Source organism: Panthera leo, chromosome C2 (assembly GCF_018350215.1).
Source record: "Panthera leo isolate Ple1 chromosome C2, P.leo_Ple1_pat1.1, whole genome shotgun sequence".
Classification (NCBI taxonomy): domain Eukaryota; kingdom Metazoa; phylum Chordata; class Mammalia; order Carnivora; family Felidae; genus Panthera; species Panthera leo.
Window position 1 is genome coordinate 1,928,082 of NC_056687.1, and position 18,916 is coordinate 1,946,997.

General features: G+C 55.3%; 3 protein-coding genes across 5 annotated transcripts; 1 reads left to right on the top strand and 2 right to left on the bottom strand.

Moving 5' to 3' along the window:
• The first annotated feature begins 596 nt into the window (after positions 1-596).
• LOC122198590 (keratin-associated protein 12-1-like) lies at positions 597-1,042 on the top strand. 2 transcript variants are annotated; one of them, XM_042903297.1, is made up of 2 exons: positions 597-749; positions 840-1,042. In XM_042903297.1, exons 1-2 carry the CDS (start codon positions 597-599, stop codon positions 975-977), a joined length of 291 nt encoding a protein of 96 aa, XP_042759231.1. In that variant the 3' UTR covers positions 978-1,042. The 2 variants fall into 2 exon arrangements, with proteins under 2 accessions (XP_042759231.1, XP_042759230.1); XM_042903296.1 differs by having other exon boundaries at positions 597-1,042.
• A 3,286-nt stretch (positions 1,043-4,328) lies between these two features.
• Positions 4,329-5,441, bottom strand: LOC122198577 (keratin-associated protein 10-7-like). The gene is made up of 2 exons (XM_042903279.1): positions 4,509-5,441; positions 4,329-4,433 (listed from the first exon to the last, which is right to left on the bottom strand). Exons 1-2 carry the CDS (start codon positions 5,439-5,441, stop codon positions 4,329-4,331), a joined length of 1,038 nt encoding a protein of 345 aa, XP_042759213.1.
• An 8,153-nt stretch (positions 5,442-13,594) lies between these two features.
• LOC122198571 (keratin-associated protein 10-8-like) lies at positions 13,595-14,779 on the bottom strand. 2 transcript variants are annotated; one of them, XM_042903273.1, is made up of 2 exons: positions 13,969-14,779; positions 13,595-13,728 (listed from the first exon to the last, which is right to left on the bottom strand). In XM_042903273.1, exons 1-2 carry the CDS (start codon positions 14,777-14,779, stop codon positions 13,595-13,597), a joined length of 945 nt encoding a protein of 314 aa, XP_042759207.1. The 2 variants fall into 2 exon arrangements, with proteins under 2 accessions (XP_042759207.1, XP_042759206.1); XM_042903272.1 differs by having other exon boundaries at positions 13,595-14,779.
• Between the last annotated feature and the right edge of the window lie 4,137 nt (positions 14,780-18,916).

The window sequence follows — 18,916 nt, forward strand, 5'->3', positions numbered from 1 at the left end:
CAGTTATGAGACGATCCACGTGAGATGCTTAGCACAACACCCGGCACAAAGCTGGGACTCCCTCATTGTTATTCTTGCAATAACGTGGCCACAGCTCTCCCCGATGAGGAGCCCAGCCGCTTGGCCCTGGCCAGGGGGGAAGGCCTTGTAGGTCACTGAGTTTCCAAATCAAAACGGGGGCACCGCCCCCACCCCCCTGCCCCAGGTCTGGTGACTTGGATGGTACTTGTGTGGACAGAGGGCAGGGTGTATAAACTTGGGGAGGACCTTGAACGTCCTGATGTGGAGTCCCCTGTCCCTGCTGACGGTCCTTGGCCATCCAACCTGGGGTCTGAATCCAGAAATCGCAGGGCCGCTGGGTCACAGTGAGCCTGGGGGCTGAGACAGAGTTTCCCGAACTGAGTCACTTCCAGCAGAACCTCCAGGAAGAGACGCACACAGGAGGAAGAGGAAGAAAACAAGCAGGCAACCAGGAGGAGGGCGCCCGTGTGGCTTGTTGCCAGGACGCCACAGCCTGGGTATAAAAGCCGCCTGGGGAAGGAGGCTCCAGACCGGCCCCGTTTTCCACCCTGACTCCACTCCAGCCCTACATCGCCATGTGCCACACCAGCGGCTCCACTGGCTGCCAGCCGGCCTGCCGTGTGCCCAGCTCCTGCCAGGCGTCCTGCTACGTGCCCAGCTCCTGCCAGGCGTCCTGCTACGTGCCCAGCTCCTGCCAGACAGCCTGCTATGTGCCCAGCTCCTGCCAGGCGTCCTGCTACGTGCCCAGCTCCTGCCAGGCATCCTGCTATGTGCCCAGCTCCTGCCAGACGTCTTGCCGCGTGCCCGTGAGCTGCAAGCCTGTTGTGTACCTGCCTGTGAGCTGCAAGCCCATTGTGTGTGTGACCCCCTCCTGCCAGTCCTCCGGGTGCTGCCGGCCCTCCTGCCCCACCCTGGTCCTCAGGCCTGTTCCCTGCGGCACCCCTAACTGTGGCTAGCCCGTGGCCTCCTAGGACCCCTCCTCCGTGGGGCCAGAAGTAGCTGCTGTCTGAACTCCCGGCAGGCAGACCTCGTCCACCTGAGACCTTCTGGACCTGACTAGACCATCTTACAGCAAAGCCGCCTGATCCCCACTAACCAAGCGGACAGAGTCACCCCCGTCCCCCGACCCCAGCCCGGGTCGTCCACACGGCACCCACCCTGGCTGGTGCAAGTGCCCAGCCTCTGCAGCCGCCAGCACTGAGCTCTAATAAATCCCAGAGTGCATGTGAAGCCCACCCGAGCGTGTGCTGTCTCTCCTTAGTGCTTTCCTCAAACTGCTTCCTCCAGGACTCGCTCCCAGGCTTCTGGAAAGCTCCTTCTGCAGAGAAGCCACAGGGGACCAGATGGCTGTGCCCGGGGGACTGACCACTCAAAGGCGGCCCCTTGGCGCGTGGGCACTCCTAGCTCAGCCCGACGGGCCCCCAGGGCTTCCTGTGTCCCTTGAACGTGAGGTCAGTTCTCACTCAGCTCTGGGCGGGACCCAGGGTGACCCTCTGACTTTGTGAGGTTAAAAGTCCCCCGCTCGGCAATTACTATGCGAGCCCACCCCGGTCTAACCATTAAAACTGTCCGCTCCATACAGAGTACAGCTCCTCCTGCAAACGTCCGGGGGCACAGGGCTTTGTGGGTAACTTCCGTGGGCCCCAGAGATGTCCGCGTCCCCATGCCCGGAATCAGCGACTGCAGCCCTACAGGCGAGGCGGCTTCCCAGACGGGGTACACGGAGGGTCTCGCAACCGGAGACGCCCTGGAGTAGCCGGGCGGGCCCGTGTCATCCCGGGGACAGGCAGGAGACGCACAGAGAGGGCGTGGTCGTCGGCACAAGGAAGCCGAGGCACACCAGGGTGCCGGGGGGAAGCTGTTTGGGAACCGAGAAATAGTGTAAGATGAACACCATCAAGGGGGGTCCTTCCTGCCATGGACACATATCTGGAAACTTCCCTTATCATGAGGTCACGGGATAATAGAGGATGTGAAATTCAGGAGCGGCTCTCAGAGCACCGGCCATTCGCAGCCCTTCCTCGTCCTTGGTCCCATTCGGACCCCACCGCCAGCCACTGTCTCACCGTCACAGGTGTTCAGTCGTTGCGTCAGGCCCTCGTCTTGCACACACCCTCCCTCCGGGACCCCGGGGCCACGGGCCCACCCACCAGGCAGCGGGGAGGCCCTCCCAGTCTCCTCAGTGACGCCTCGGAGGGGGCGACCGTCCTGGTCTCGGGCCTGACGGGTGACGGGGTGTCTGGGGTCGGGAGTTGCCCACAGACGGGCTCCCCCGAGACCTGGAGGGTCCCAGAACATGCTGCACCGTGAACGGCGTTCAAGAAGCTTCCAACGGTAACGACAGCCATCACCTCCGACTCGTTCTCTCCTGGGCAGCGGTCGCCCGCTGACTCTGTAGACGCTCTAGCTGGGAGTCGTCCCGCTGACGGTGTAGACTTCTGTCTGAGAGCTGTCTGGCTGACTGTGTAGACGCCCCATCTGGGAGCAGTCTGGCTGACCGTATAGATGCCCCATCTGGGAGCAGTCTAGTCCGGCTGACCGTGTAGATACCCTGAATGTGAGCAGTCTAGTCTGATTGACCACGTAGATGTCTATCTGGGAGCAGTCTGGCTATGTAGATGCCCCATCTGGGAACAGTCTAGTCCTACTGACTGTGTAGACGCCCCTCTGTGAGGAGTCTGGCTGACCATGTAGATGCCCCATCTGGGAGCAGTCCAGCTGACCATGTAGACGCCCCAGCCAGGAGCAGCTTGGCTTCAGGGTGGCCGGCCACGCCTTCTGCAGCTGTGACCGACTTTCCCGGGGAGCCGTCAGAAAGTCCTGGATGTTCTTGTGCCACGGGGCAGGAGTGGGGGCGGGGGCACGTCCTGCAGGGGCCCTGCCCCTCCCTCCCATGCACTATCCTGGCACCGATGTGCGTTGTGGGTTGCCGGTTTCCACGTAAGTCAACATCCGTGCGCTGCACTCTTTTTGGTTCCCGATGAGGCGGAACTTCCTCACGTCTCTCACTCTGTGCTGTGAGGAATCCAATCTGCCCGTCTATCTGTGCAGACGGTGGAATTTTTCTTAAAATTCAAATGGACGAGGAACGGGCACAGGTTTTGAATAAATGTGGGGAAACTGAGGGATTTAGGAGTCAAGGCAGGTAACAATCCAGCCCCTTTCTCTTCACAGGCCCCTGGGGATTTTGCTCTGTCTCTGCTTCCCTGGGAGGGGGGTGGGGAGAGCCAGCCTCTGCGAGGAGGTACCTCCCGCTCCCGGCTGCCGGCCTCTGCTGTTCTGCTCCCGAGGGCCTCTTCCGTCTGTCCCTGGCACAAGGGACAAATAGGGAGCCTGATGCTGACCTGGTGGGTCTGGCCGGTGCTCGCTGACCCTCTCTAGTGCTAGTGGTCCACTGAGACTGCAGGCTCGTCCTCTTCCACTGTCCCGAGGATTGGTTCACAAGGCAGCGTTTTGCTCCCTGTCTCCTCAATCAGGCCTTGAAACCTCGAGCAGAATGCGTGATGCCTGAACCGACCCCTGCACCCCTCCTGGGGCCCGCGGGAATCTTCTGGTGCTCAGAGCGTCAGCTCTCGTGCCCAGACCAGCACGCAGGCGTTCCTTCGTGTGGACGCCTCTCTCCAAGGGCGTCAGTGCGGTGTTACTGGGCCCTCGGGTTCCCACCAGGTAGGGTCGTGCTGCCCCCAGCTCACCTTTAACCTGCATGGGCAGGGGGCCAGGCGTGGGCAGGGCCCGAGGCCCACTCAGGGTGCGAGGCTTCTGCAGCCGCACTCACGTGCCGGGCCCAGCCCGGGGAAGGCCTGGCTCTTCCCCGGGAGGAGGGTGGGGCCGCGGGGTGGGAAGGGAAGTGGAGTATGTGTGCAGATCTCCTCTTTCGGGGGCTTTGAACTTGGACTTGGAGGCTACGTCTTTGTCGCTTGCTTCCACCAGGCAGAGCAAACGCTGCCCACTTTGGCGTGGTCTCTGGGCTCAGAGGAGAGGGAACAACACAGCCATCTCTGTTTCATGATCCAGACATTTTATTGATGATAGCAGTGGCCTTTGTCACCCGGAATGCGAGCAACCAGCCCTGCAGGGGAGGGCTCCAGGGTGCAGCAGCCCCCCCCCACCCCCCCGTTGAGGGACCTGTCTTTGCAGAAAGGGAAGCCGGGCATGTCCGGATCCCCAGAAGGCAGCAGCCGTGCGTCCACCGAGGGGCAGGGGGTGTCCTGGCGCCCCCAGAGCGGTTCCGGGGCTCCTGAGAGAGGACGTCTACGCTCTGGAGCAAAGATGGCAGAAGGTCTTCTAGAGGCAGAAGCTGGAGCCGGTCAGCAGCAGGGCTGGCCCGAGACAGGGCCGCAGCAGGCAGGGCGGGGGAACGCGGGGCGGCAGAGCAGGGACACACTAGAGGAGGGTCTGCAGCAGGGGCTGGGCTGGCAGCAGGAGGGGGCTGAGCACAGGGAGTCCTCACAGCAGACAGGGGTGCAGCAGACGGGCTTGCAGCAGACAGGGGTGCAGCAGGTGGGCCTGCACACGGGGCTGCAGAGCAAGGACACGCAGGAGGATGGGCGGCAGCAGGAGGAGGCAGGGGTGCAGCAGGCGGGCCTGCACACGGGGCGGCAGAGCAGAGACACGCAGGAGGAGGGTCTGCAGCAGGGGCTGGGCTGGCAGCAGGAGGGGGCTGAGCAGGGGGAGTCCTCGCAGCACACAGGGGTGCAGCAGACGGGCTTGCAGCACACAGGGGTGCAGCAGTCTTCCTGGCAGGGGGAGGAGGTGCAGCAGGACGGCTGGCAGCATGAAGAGGTTGTGCAGGGGGAGTCCTCACAGCAGACAGGGGTGCAGCAGACGGGCTTGCAGCAGACAGGGGTGCAGCAGACGGGCTTACAGCACACAGGGGTGCAGCAGGCGGGCCTGCACACGGGGCGGCAGAGCAGGGACACGCAGGAGGAAGGTCTGCAGCAGGGGCTGGGCTGGCAACATGAAGAGGTTGTGCAGGGGGAGTCCTCACAGCACACAGGGGTGCAGCAGACGGGCTTGCAGCAGACAGGGGTGCAGCAGACGGGCTTACAGCACACAGGGGTGCAGCAGTCTTCCTGACAGGGGGAGGAGGTGCAGCAGGACGGCTGGCAGCATGGAGAGGTTGTGCAGGGGGAGTCCTCGCAGCACACAGGGGTGCAGCAGGCGGGCTTGCAGCACACAGGGGTGCAGCAGACAGACTTGCAGCACGCAGGGGTGCAGCAGTCTCCCCGGCAGGGGGAGGAGGGCCCGCACAGGAGGGTCAGGCAGGGGGCCGGGGCGCGGCACGGGGGCTCGCAGCAGCTCTCTGGGCAGTCGTCCACCTGCCAGGAGGAGTCGGGGCAGGAGTCCGAGGCCCCGGGCAGGCAGATGCGGCTGCCATAGCTCAGGTCGCTAGAGCAGACGGACAGGGTGGACGCGGCCATGGCAGGGGCGGTGGGGCTGCAGGAGGGAGTGTGTGTGTGTGTGTGTGTGTGTGTGTGTGTGAGTGTGTGAGGAGCTCCGGCTGTCTGTCGGCTTTTATACCTCCCGGCTGCGTGTTGTCCCAGCCGACGGCTCACACGCCTCCTTCCTTGTTGGTCTGAGAGCTACTTGCAGGGTAAGCCCTCATTAGCGCTGCTTTATTTTCTACGATTGGATTTTACTCAGTCGTCTTGTGAGTCTGTTGCAGGACTCTGTTTTCCCACATGTTCATTGTTTGGTTCCAGAAAACTTGTGGAAAATATTTGAGGCAGGTTTTGCTGAGTGAGGTTAGAGGGGAGCCCTTCTCCAAAGTGATGAATTCTGGTTACAGCTCCCCTGTTTGGAACTGCTTTAAATATTTTAAAATTCCTTTGAAGTCTGATAAAGTGCAACTCACCTTATAAAATGCAGAGGACTGGCTCATAGAAAGCTAAGTACCCACCCTGTGCCTGTGTCAGGAGCAGTGTTTCCATGCCCCCAGACAGGCTCAGTCTCAGCTCCTCTTCGTCCTCCATGACTAACTCAGAGGCCCCTTGTTACATTTCAAGATACATTCTGGACTTCTTTTTTCCATTTTCATTTGGCTATGTTAGAAGATCAAAAACATTTTTATATGTGGTGGTCGGTTTTATATTTTAGGACTTTTTTCATGTCTGAAATGCAGCAATTTATGATAGTTTGGCTGGGTATAGAATTCAGATTTTTAACTGCTTGTTTCCTGAAAGCCTCAAAGGTACGTTTCCATTCTCTTGTGCTGCCATTGTTTATTCACCTTTTATCTCTCTCTTTTGTTTTATACTTGAGGAGCACTTGGTTTTCTTTTTATTGTAGTTCTGAACTTTGTATGGTTGGAACTCATCGAGCATTTCAGTGCGAAGGCTCACTTCAGGAAATGTTTGTGTACAACTGAAAAAAATATCTCATCTTTCCTTGTCTCTCTTTTTGTGCTCCAGTTAGACATCAGACCTTCTGGAACCAGCCATTTAAAAAAAATTTTTAATGTTTATTAATTTTTGAGAGAGATAGAGACAAAAAATGAGCAGGGGAGGGAAAGAGAGAGATAGAGACACACACACACACACACACACACACACACACACACACAATCAAAAATATGCTCCAGGCTCTGAGTTGTCAACGCAGAGCCTGACACAGGCTCAAACTTGTGAACCAGGAGATCGTGACCTGAGCCAAAGTTGGACGCTTAACTGACTGAGCCACACAGGCACCCCTGGAACCAGCCTTTCTATCTCTCAACTTTTCTCTCATTTTCCTTATGTTTGTCATTTGCCCTCTTGACTCTCTTGGTTTTATGTTTTGGACCACGTTTCAGTCTTTAGCCATTTCTAGCCTATTATTTGGCATTATTTACAAGCTTACAGTTTTCAAACATCATCACCTGATTATTTCTTGTTCATAGCAGCTTGATTTCATCTTGTGATGTGAAGGAGATGTGTTCTCCACAACTCTGATTACGGTACAGGTGTCTCCATGCTTTCCACCGAGTCTTACACGTCTATTTCATTGGACATCAGGCAAGGCCTGCTCAATGGTGTCAGTTCATTTGATTTTATGAATGAAAAACTTCTGGGGCATTGAGGTCCTGTTCCAATTTATATACAAATGTTTCCATCTGCGTCTCTTTTCTACAAACATAAAAAAATCCCGAGCTTCCTTCTTGCTTTTATACTATTTTGATTTAGTTTTCCTTATAATGTTTGAGATATCCTTTCTGTAGGCCTTCTAGGGGTTGTGGGAGAACCATGCATTTAATCCACTCCCCTGAACGGAAGAATGCAGTGTTGCTATGGGAAATACGAATAACCACCTGGTACTACAGGGTGTTCCGGTGCTTTCCTGTGTAGACACACACAGTCACGGTGGGCAGCTTCCGAGGTCAGCCACTGTGTGAAGTGCCCCTCGGGGACCCACTTTCACAGATGCAAAAATGCTGGAGAAGTGAACCATTCAATGGTGGGTGGGAAGTTCAAGAGCCCACAATTCCGGATACATCTCTCATGCCCCCTGGTCAAGCCCCCAGGCCTGGCCCCCAAAGCCTGGGGTTTTGTGAGTGGGAATGGGGAGGGAACGCGGGCTTGAAGCCAGTGGAGTCGGGGGAGGCTGACGCTGGCTTTGGGGACAGGCCCTGGTGCCGGTTTGATGACTTCTAATCTGCCCACAGCTGCCTCTGGGGTCCGGCTCAGTCTAGCAGGTGTTGGGGCTCATCCTCCTCTTCTGCCTCTGATTTGTGGCCCACGTCCCTGTGTGTGATGCCCTTTCCCTTGGCCCATACACTGCCTGCTTCTCCCTTCTCTGGACGGTCACAGCATCATTCAACTGCCCCTACTTCAACCACACCTCCTGAGGGTTGCCGGCGCCCTGACCCAGGTCCGGACCCCTCTCTGAGACAGGCCACTGTGGGTCGGGGGCCTCAGGCTGGTGCCGGCAGGCCAGGGTCAGTGGGAGATCGAACGATCACATGATTTCTGAAAACAGGAAGAAAAGCTCTGGGCATCTGAGCGGGGACAGAAGGGCAGCGAGCTGGGTCCTGGCTCGCAGGCACGGAGGCGCCAGCAGTGAGCGAGAGTCCAGAAGGCTGTGTCGCAGACAGCCACGTCAGTGGCAAGGGATTCACGTTTCGTGTCTTCCTTTCCAAGCGCATGCGTTCTGTTTATTTTGCTGTCATGGCACCAGCTGGGATGCCTGGTACAGCCCGAGCCCCTGGCAGCAGACCCTCTTGCCTCACTCCAGGGGGGAACCAGAGTGCGTGATGGAGCGTGTGGCCAGGCCGACGTTCATGGCTTTGTGGTGGAATTTGGTTGAACTTACGTGGTTTCTTTGTCTTCCCAGTTTGCCAAGAGTTTTGCTTTGGGCTTTTGAGTAAAGAATGAGTCAGATTGTGTGTGTGTATGTGTTCATCTGTTGGGAGGAATTCTAACGGCTTTTCTGCTCCCACTCTCCAGCATCGTTGATCATATTTCTAACTTGCATTCGGACATTGACTCGACTTTTTACTCTTGTCGGGCAGCTCCGTATTGGATGAGCTAACACTTTGGAATTTCTTACTTTGTATTCTTAGGTGAGCCTGGGTTACAGTCAGTTTCTCTGTCTCCCTCCCTCTAGAGAGAGGTTTTGGCATCAGAGTTTTACCAGGCGTGTTAAATAAACCCAGAAGACTTCTGGCTTTTTCTAAGCTCTGCAATGTTGTGAATGTAACAGGAAAGGCCTCTGTGTTGAAGGCTGGCAGTAGGCAACCTTACCGAGTCTATGCCTTTTGAAGATCAGACCTTTACATATCTTTTCAAGATCTTCTTTGGATATCATTGTATTACAATTTTCATCTTGTTAGTCAATACAGGCAACTTATAATTTCTAGAACTTGGTATATTTCATTTACATTTTCTTTTTTTAATGTTTGTTTATTTTTGAGAGAGAGGGAGAGAGAAGGGGGAGGAGGGGCAGAGAGTGAGGGAGACACAGAATCTGAAGCGGCTCCAGGCTCTGAGCTGTCAGCACAGAGCCCGACGTGGGGCTTCAACTTACGAATCATGAGATCCTGACCTGAGCCGAAGTCGGACGCTTAACTAACTGAGCCCCCCAGGCACCCCTTCATTTACATTTTCTAATTTTAGGATAAATATACTCATATACTACTTTTTTTATGCTTAGAAACAAATATCTCTGAATCGGTGAGCGTATTTTTCTGTCCATTTTAAAGTTTATTGTTAGTAAACTTGCCAGAACTTGTAACATTTTACTGATACTTTTATTAAAATTTGTTTTCATGTTTATTTTAGGGAGAGAGAGCAAGGGCACAAGCAGGGGAGGGACAGAGAGAGAGGGAGAGAGAACCTCAAGCAGGCTCTGTACTGTCAGTGCAGAGCCTGACATGGGCTCGATCTCACGACCCTGGGATCATGACCTGAGCCCAAATCAAGAGTCAGACACTCAACCGACTGAGCCACTCCTACTCTTTCTTAATTTGTTTTTTGAGGGACACCTGTGTGGCTCAGTTGGTTAAGTGTCAGCTCAGGTCTGATCTCACTGTTTGAGTTCAAGCCCCGCGTACGGGCTCTGTGCTGACAGCTCAGAGCCTGGAGCCCACTTAAGACTGTGTCTCCCTCTCTCTCTGTCCCCCACGCACACTCACACACTCTCTCTCTCTCTCTCAAAAATAAACATTAAAAAATAAATTTAAAAAATTTTCGTTTTTTCAAGTATTTTTTTCTAGAGTGTTGAGGGGAACACTTAACCTCTGTCCCGGAAGCCACGCACCAGGGGAGGTGAGGCTTTGTCAGTAATACTGTTGCACATGCTCTTGTTTAGGCTACTGTGTTTTCGGGACTGTCCTACAACCACAAGGCCAGGCCTCCCTAGGAAAGGCTCGACAGACTGCAGGCGGGTGAGTTTCTGCTTCGGAGGTGACGGATGGTGGTGTCACGGCAGGTGCCTCGGGATTCCCTCTGGGTCCCAGGCACAGATAGTGTCCGTGAACGTTCTGTGGACACGTGAAGAGCCTGGGCCATTTCCGTCTTGCCGGAGATCGCTGAGCAGAAGTTTGGGAGGTTCATGGGCAGTGAACTTTCCGGGCTCCTGTTGTTTAAAAGCCGTCCTCTGTGGTGAGTGGGGCAGGGCCAGAGGTTCCTCTATTTTCTAGTCTTTTCTCTTGCTAGAACCTTGTAGAAACGTCCCCCTCCTGGCCCCTGCCACCTTGGATTACCGTAATGTTTTCATCGCCTCGTTTCATCTTGCTGCTCACAGCGTCTTCTGGCTCCAGGCGCGTTTGTGCAACTTTTATGCCATGACTTTCTTCCGTGACGGGGGTTCGATCCTTCCCCTTCCGCTCTGCTCGGGGCCACGGATGCTGGCCGGCTGCGTTTGCCCTCCTCGTGTCCTGAGCTCTTTGGACCTTCCTCGCTCTGTCCTTCTGTATCGCGTTCTGTGCAGATCCTTCCAGAATTAGCTTTTACCCACACGCTCTACTGCACACACTCTCATGTCTCCTTTTATCTGGAGTGTCGTGCTTTTAGCTTCCAAGAAGTCCCAAGTATTTCCGTCCTTCTTCCCTCCTTCCCTCCCTCCGTCCGTCAGTCTGTCTGTCTGTCTTTCTGTCTTTCATAAGCATCCTGTTCTTACTTTAGGAAGTGATTTGCTTCTCTTCCACACTTAGCTTTCCTTACGTGTTTGGAGACCTTCGGTGTTCCCGTGTTTACGCGAGGCTCTGGAGAGCTGGGTATTCGTTGGCGGTATGTGCTCTGCACAAGCAAACGTCTCCTTCTTCGTGCAGAGCTGACGGCTGGGGCTCTGAGGAGCGGAGGGAGTGTCCTATCTTCCGGAAGTTTCTAAGAGTGCTGCGTGTTTCTCTCCAACCCTCAACCGGGATGGGAGCCTCCAGGCCACCCCGCCCCGTGTGGTTCCTCTCCCGCCACTGCTCTGCGTCAGCTGGACGCACCGGGGCCGCGCGATGCAGGGCTGCAATCCAGGAGTCCCTGGCCCAGGGGTCACACACAGTCAGGTCAGCCCCTGACGCCCCCACCTCGGGCTGCTCCAGGTCCTCGGAGGAAAGCTGCGACAGTCTGCTGACACCTGCCGTACTTCCTGTCGAGGTTTAGAGTCAACCTGCGCTTTCCGCTCAGACTTTCCCAGAAGACCTTTTAAGGGTTTGGTCCCTGGGTGGCCCTCCTCGGTTTTCTCTCCCTGCCCGGGACTCACTGATTCTCATTTGGATGCAGGGGAAATGGCAGCGTTCGTCAGCAAACCGGTCCAAACTGGAAATGGAACGAGGTTTTGTGCGTGTGTGTTTTAAGTTTATTTATTTATTTATTTTGAGAGAGAGAGAGTGAGTGAGCGCGTGTGAGGAGGGGAGAAAGAGAGAGAGAGAGAGGGAGAGAGAATCCCAAGCAGGCTCCACGCTGCCAGTGCAGATCTCCACGTGGGGCTTGAACTCACGAACCGTGGGATTGGGACCTGAGCGGCAATCAAGAGTCTGACCCTGAACTGACTGAGCCCCCAGGCACCCTGAGGCTTTGTGTTCTTGACAGACTTCTTCTATATATGTGGCTCACCTGCCGCCGTGTTCACCTACTCCGGGTGCATGGTCCGTGGTTTTGTTGTGTTCGCAGACTTGTGCCGCCACCTCCACGCCTTAATTTTGGAGCCTTTTCACCACCCCTCCCCCTCAAATGTAGGGACTGTGATGGTTACCAGTCGCTACCTCTGCCTTCCCCAGCCCCCAGCAACCTCCAGTCGCTTTCCGTCCCTGGATTGTCCTACTCTGGACATTTCTGATGAATGGGAACCCACGACACGTGGCCTTTTCGTCTGGCTCTCGCACTCAGGCCCAGCCGTGCCGGGGTGGACGGTGCTTCCCTCCTGATGAGACTCCGTCGCGTGGCCCGGCCACATTTTGTGTGACCTCTTCGGCTGGTGGACATTCGGGTCGTTTCCACTTTTGGTTACTGTGCGTCAGGCTGCCTCGAACGCCGTGTCCGGATTTTGCCGGCACACCTGTTCTCCGTCTTCAGGGAAGGCGCTGGGAGGTGGCCTGCTGGGTCACGTTGTGACTCTCGGGAACACGTTTGGAACTTTCTTTCTCCAGCCTGTGCCTGGGACCCAGGTTCAGACGGGGCAGAAGGACACTGCAGTGGGGCGTCCCCGAGGGCGGCTGACACTTCCCCCTGGCGCGCTCCCGGGGGACCAGGGCAGGCTGGGCCACGCTGGCTGTGACAGTGGCATAGGACCAAGTAGAAGAGGAGGGGGAGGGAGCCCCGGGCCCTCTGCTGCCATCCGCTCCCCCTGCGGTGGCCAGAGGACGCAGAGCCCGGAGGCTCAGGCCGTGTGGGAGCAGGAAAGCCAGACTCTCTGCTGCCTCAGGCCCTCACTGTGTCCCTCCCTAGGGAACTGGCCGTGCTACCAGGAAGGCGGGCCAGCCTGTGTCACCTTGGCCTCTAGCTCTGGGGGTGCCTGTCCTAGGGGGCGGTTTCAGGGAGGAGCAGGGTGGCAGCCGTATGAGATGGGACAGCTCAGCCCGCTGTGCGTGCCTAGCCACCTGGCCGGCTGTCCTCCGTGCCTACTTGCTCGGTCCGTGTGCTTGGGATCCCGGACCGCGTGTCCCGTGGGGCGCCCTGGAGGGGGCCTGAGCCCCAGCCCGAGGGGCGGCAGGCAGAAGCCAAGCGGCCATTTGGAGAGGCCGGGCAGACCTCGGGGTGCGGGAAGGGCAGCCTGGGGGTCAGTACGTATGAGTCCTGCTCCCCCACCCCCCGCCCCACCACCAGAGACGTGGGCATCTTCCCACTTACCTGGGATGTGGGCCTCAGGGGCCCGGTGCAGTGGGGGTGGGGGGGTGGGGGGCCGGGTCTTAGGGAACAGCGGATGTGGGAGCATCAGACCAGGTGTCGGAATCCAGGAAATGGTCAGGAGGCAACCGGGAGGAGGCCACACAGGGGCTGGCGTCCTCAGTCGGTGAGCACCGTACCCCCGCCGGCCGTGCCTGAGAGCCACGGTGGGGGCTTCTTCATCCTGGTGTGGGGTGGGGACAGGCCAGAGGAGAGGCTGCTGGGTGTGGGCAGCCAGCGAGCTGCAAGGGGGAGTGTGGCTCAGGCGCCCGTGGCTGCTGACGGCGTGGGGGTGGGCGTCCACTGTGTCCCACGAACCTCGGTCTTGGTTAGAGAGACAGCTTTTCTGAGATGGACCCGGGGGCCACGTGCTGGGGCCGGGGGTCCCCTAGGGCCCACGGGGGCCTGGCCTGTGGGGTTCCCAGAAGCCAGCACCAAGTGTCCACCTTCACCCTGACCCTAGTGTGTCCACAGAAAGACAGGAGGTCGGCAGGAGTCAGAGGTGGCTTTATTAGGACCCAGAGGTGATGTCACTGCTGGGGTGGGGCCAGGTCTGCTGGGGGACAAGGAACACCCCAGAGCTCATGGGGCTGGTGCCGCTGGGTGCCCTTGTGCAACTGGGGTCAGGGCAGATGTGGTGAGCATCCCAGGTCTCTGAATAAGCGGCCAGGCCAGGAGGAGGGGCTCTCCTTCCCCTGGTGCTTGTGCAAGCCACAGGGGGCACAGCTGGCTTGAGGTCAGCGTCCTGCCCGGAGAGGACCCTGGGTGATGTCTAGGAAGGCTCAGCAGCAGGACTGGCCCGAGGCGGGGCCACAGCAGGCAGGGCGGGGGCACACGGGGCGGCAGAGCAGGGATACGCAGGAGGCAGGGCGGCAGCAGCTGGACCGGCAGGAGGAGGCAGGGGCGCAGCAGGCGGGCCTGCACACGGGGCGGCAGAGCAGGGACACGCAGGAGGAGGGTCTACAGCAGGGGCTAGGCTGGCAGCATGAAGAGGTTGTGCAGGGGGAGTCCTCGCAGCAGACAGAGGTGCAGCAGACGGGCTTGCAGCAGTCTTCCTGGCAGGGGGAGGAGGTGCAGCAGGACGGCTGGCAACATGAAGAGGTTGTGCAGGGGGAGTCCTCGCAGCACACAGGGGTGCAGGAGAAGAGCTTGCAGCAGACAGGCGTGCAGCAGGTGGGCCTGCACACGGGGCGGCAGAGCAGGGACACACAGCAGGAGGGTCTGCAGCAGGGGCTGGGCTGGCAGCAGGAGGGGGCTGAGCAGGGGGAGTCCTTGCAGCAGACAGGGGTGCAGCACACAGGGGTGCAGCAGACGGGCTTACAGCACACAGGGGTGCAGCAGACGGGCTTGCAGCACACAGGGGTGCAGCAGACGGGCTTGCAGCACACAGGGGTGCAGCAGTCTCCCTGGCAGGGGGAGGAGGTGCAGCAGGACGGCTGGCAGCATGAAGAGGTTGTGCAGGGGGAGTCCTCGCAGCAGACAGGGGTGCAGCAGACGGGCTTGCAGCACACAGGGGTGCAGCACACGGGCTTGCAGCACACAGGGGTGCAGCAGTCTCCCTGGCAGGGGGAGGAGGTGCAGCAGGACGGCTGGCAGCATGAAGAGGTTGTGCAGGGGGAGTCTTCACAGCAGACAGGGGTGCAGCAGACGGGCTTGCAGCACGCAGGGGTGCAGCAGACGGGCTTGCAGCATGCAGGGGTGCAGCAGACGGGCTTACAGCACACAGGGGTGCAGCAGACGGGCTTGCAGCACGCAGGGGTGCAGCAGTCTCCCTGGCAGGGGGAGGAGGGGCCGCACAGGAGGGTCAGGCAGGGGGCCGGGGCGCGGCACGGGGGCTCGCAGCAGCTCTCTGGGCAGTCGTCCACCTGCCAGGGGGAGTCGGGGCAGGAGTCCGAGGCCCCGGGCAGGCAGACGCGGCTGCCATAGCTCAGGTCGCTGGAGCAGGCGGACAGGGTGGACGCGGCCATGGCGGGGGCGGTGGGGCTGCAGGAGGGAGTGGGTGTGAGTGTGTGTGCGAGTGTGTGTGTGTGAGTGTGTGAGGAGCTCCGGCTCTCTGTCGGCTTTTATACCTCTCAGGTGTGTGTTGTCCCAGCCGACGGCTCACATGTCTCCTTCCTTGTTGGTGTTTTGGGCTGTGAGGACTGTCATTAGGGCCTATTCTGTTGTCGTGTCATGATCTTGCCTCAGCTTGTAAACCCAGGACAGCGCTCGTCAGGGCTGGTTGTCCCTGGCATGAGCCTGGTTCCCCTGGGACACGTGCAGGGAAGGCATAGCCTCTCTGCGGCTGACTCCGCGGCTCCCACCTGGCCGGTCATGTGCCGGGGCCCCAGGTGATGGCTCTGGGCTCATGTGCTGTGCTCCTGTGGACCCAGCGTGGACCTGACCTGGAGCAGCTGGCCTGGCCCATGATTGGGAGAAAAGAGGACAGAGGTGCGTGTTGTAGGGCACGGGCAATGTGGGACTGACCCTTCTGAGTGGGCTTATAACTTCTGTGGTCCCGATGTCAGCCATGGCCAGCAAGGAGGGGGACGTCCTCAGACAGGACTGGACCTCCCTTCCCCAAGGAGGAGCTGGAATGTCCCAGGAGGCCTACACTCCCTAGGTCCTTAGGAGGAGCAGATTCAGGGACTGACCTTTGGTTCCGAAATCTCGTTCCCCCGAGCCTGTGGTCAGTGGTCCTGGCAGAGGCAGGTCCCCGCTTGGGGCCTGAGGGTGGGGTGAGATTTAATCTGGAGGAGTGGGCGTGGAGCAAGGGCGATATGGGGACCGTCCATCCAGGACCCTCCATCAGTGCTGTATTTCAAAATTCAAAGGGAATCTTTTTGGAATACAAATCAAGGATGTTGAACTATAAAAAATGTTGACAATGTGCCTGATGGATGAAGGTCAATGAAATTGATAAAGTCCTCACAATGAAAGCAGGAGAGGGTACGAAAGAGTCACACACAACGTTCAAGACATTCAGATTTCCACTAAGCACATGGCAACTACTTCAGTTTAGTAATAATCAGATGTTCTCAAAGTAAAACAAAATGTCCTACCTGTGAGCTCAACAAGATTTACAACGTTGATCACTTCCAGTGCTGCTGAGTGTGGGGGCTCACTCCCAGAAGCCCCTAGCAGGCATGATTTTTACAAACAGAACCCATAATATATAAAATTTATGATCGTATCCATTTTATTTTATTTTTTAAATTTTTTTTAATGTTTTTTATTTTATTTTTGAGACAGAGAGAGACAGAGCATGAATGGGGGAGGGTCAGAGAGAGGGAGACACAGAATCCGAAACAGGCTCCAGGCTCCGAGCTGTCAGCACAGAGCCCGACGCGGGGCTCAAACCCACGGACCGCGAAATCGTGACCTGAGCCGAAGTCGGACGCTCAACCGACTGAGCCACCCGGGCACCCTAGATCATATCCATTTTAAAGTGCACAAGTCAGTGGCATTTACAGGAGTCACAATGTTGTGCAACCCCGACCACCCTCTACTTCCAGAACATTCTCATCAATCCAGAAAGAAATCCCGCACTATCTCGGAGCCCCCCTCCCAGCCCCCGTCCGTCACTAATCTGCTCTTGTCTCTATGGCTTTGCCTGTCCCACACATTCCACAAACAAGGAATCCCGCAGCACGTGGCCTCTTGTGTCTGGCTACTTTCACTGAAAATCATGTTCTCCAGGTTCGTCCGCGTTGTAGCAGGTGTCGCTGCTCCGCTCCTGTTCATGGCTGAGTAATATTCCACCAAACGGGGAGACCACATTGTACTTACCCGTTCGTCAGTCAGTGGACATTTGGTTGTTTCCACCTCTTGGCTGTCATGAACAGTGATGCCGTGGACATTTTTGTGCAAGTTTTTGTTGGAATAGCTCTTTTCGGTTCTCTTGGGCGTATATACCTAGCAGTGGGATTGCTGGGGCAGATGGTCACTCTGTGTCTACCTTTCGACGAACCGCCAGACCACTTTCCACCGCAGCCACGCCATTTTACATTCCCAGCAGTGAGGTGCGAGGCCCCAGTTCCTCCGCGGGCTCCCCAACACCGGTTCCATTGTGTTCGGCATGAAAAACATTGGAGCCATCCTAGTGGGCGTGAAGTGGCATCTTCTTGTGGTTTGGACGCGCATTTCCCCGATGACCAATGACACGGGCTTCCTTTTGAGTGCTTGTTGGCCATTTGAATATCTTCTGTGGAGAAATATCTAGTGCTTTGCCCATTTTTAATTGGGTTATCTATCGTTTTATTGTTGAGTTATAAGAGTTTGTTATGTATTCTGGATATTAAACCCTTATCAGAATTATGATTTGCAAATATTTTCCCTCATTTTCAGGCTGGCTTTCACTCTCTTGATAGTGTCCTTCAATGTACAAAACTTTAACTTTTGATGAAATCCAATCTATCTATGTGTTCATTTGTTTGGTGTCATAACCCAAAAAACCATTGCCAAATCTAAGGTCATGCAGATTTACCCCTATGTTTCCTTCCAGAGTTTCATGATGTCAGCTCTTATATTTAGGTCTTTGATGCTTGAGTTACTTTTTATATATGGTGTGAGGTAGGGTTCAACTTTATTCTTTTGCATGTGGATGTCCAGTTGTCCCAGCACCATTTGAAGAGACTATTCTTTCCCCACTAAATGATACTGATACCCTTGTTCAAAATAAATTGACCATAGAAATCCATTTATTTCTAGACTTTCAATTTTATTCCATTAACCTATATATATGTAAATCATTATGCCAGTACCACTGTTTTGATTACCGTAGCTTTGTAGTAAGTTTTATTTCTCCTTTCTAATTTGGATATATTTTATCTTGTTTTCTTACTGAACTGTTCTGGCTAGAACTTCCAGTACAGTATTGAATAGAAGTGGTGAAAGTGGGCCTCCTTGCCTGTTCCTGGCTTAGGGGACGGCTTTCAGTCTTTTGCCATGTTGGCTGATGTTTGCTGTGGGTTTTTCATCTGCCCTCTTATTATTTTGAGGAAGTTATTTTCTCACAGTCTGTTGAGGGTTTTATTATGAGAGGGTGTTGCCTCTTGTCAAATGCTTTTTCTGTATCAGTTGAGATGATCGACTAATGTCGTTTTGCTAATGTCGTGCATTACTCTGGTTTTCATGCGTTGCATCACTCTTGCGTTCCTGGGATAAACCCACTTGGTTATGGTGTATGATTCTCTTAAAATGCTGCCAGATTTTGTTTGATTGTATTTTGTGGAAGTTTTTAAAATCTTTATCTGTAAAGATTATTGATCTGTAGGTTTATTTTGTTGTCTTTGTCTGGCTTTGATATCAGGACCTCACAGAATGATTTAGAAAGTGTTCCCTCATTTTCTGTTTTTTGGAGGAATTTGAGAAAGTTTAGTGTTAATTGTTTTATAACTGTTTAGCACAACTCATCACGAAATCATCTGGTCCTGGGCTTTACTTTTAGGGGAGGTTTTCAATGACAGTGTTATCTTGTTACTTGTTTTATGTCTGTTCCAGTTTGCCTATTTCTTCTTAAGTCAGTTCACTCACTTGAGATTCAAAGATACAAATACATTGAAAAGAAAGGATGGAAAAAGATATTTCATGCAAATAGTAACCAAAAGAGAGCTAGATGGCTATAATAAAATCAGACAAAATATACATTCAGTCAAATATTGTTGTAAGAGACAAAAGGACATCAAATATTGATAGGGGCACCTGGGTGGCTCAGTCGGTTAAGCATCCAACTTCAGCTCTGGTCGTGATCTCACAGTTCATGGGTTCAAGCCCCACATTGGGCTCTGTGCTGGCAGCTTGGAGCCTGGATCCTGCTTCAGATTTTGTGTCTCCCTCTCTCTCTGCCCCTCCCCAGCTTATACTCTGTCTCTGTTTCTCAAAAATAAATAAAGCATTAAAAAATATTGATAGAAGTGTCAATATATCAAGAAGATATGACAATTATAAACACATATTCACCCGGTAGCAGGCCCCTAAAATATACGAAGCAAAAATTACAGAATTGAAGAAATAGTTTCAGTTCTACAACAATAGTTGGAGACTTCAATAAGTCATATCCACTAATTAAAAAAATGACATAATAGAACAACTAGATCAAAGATCAATAATGAAACGAAGGCTAT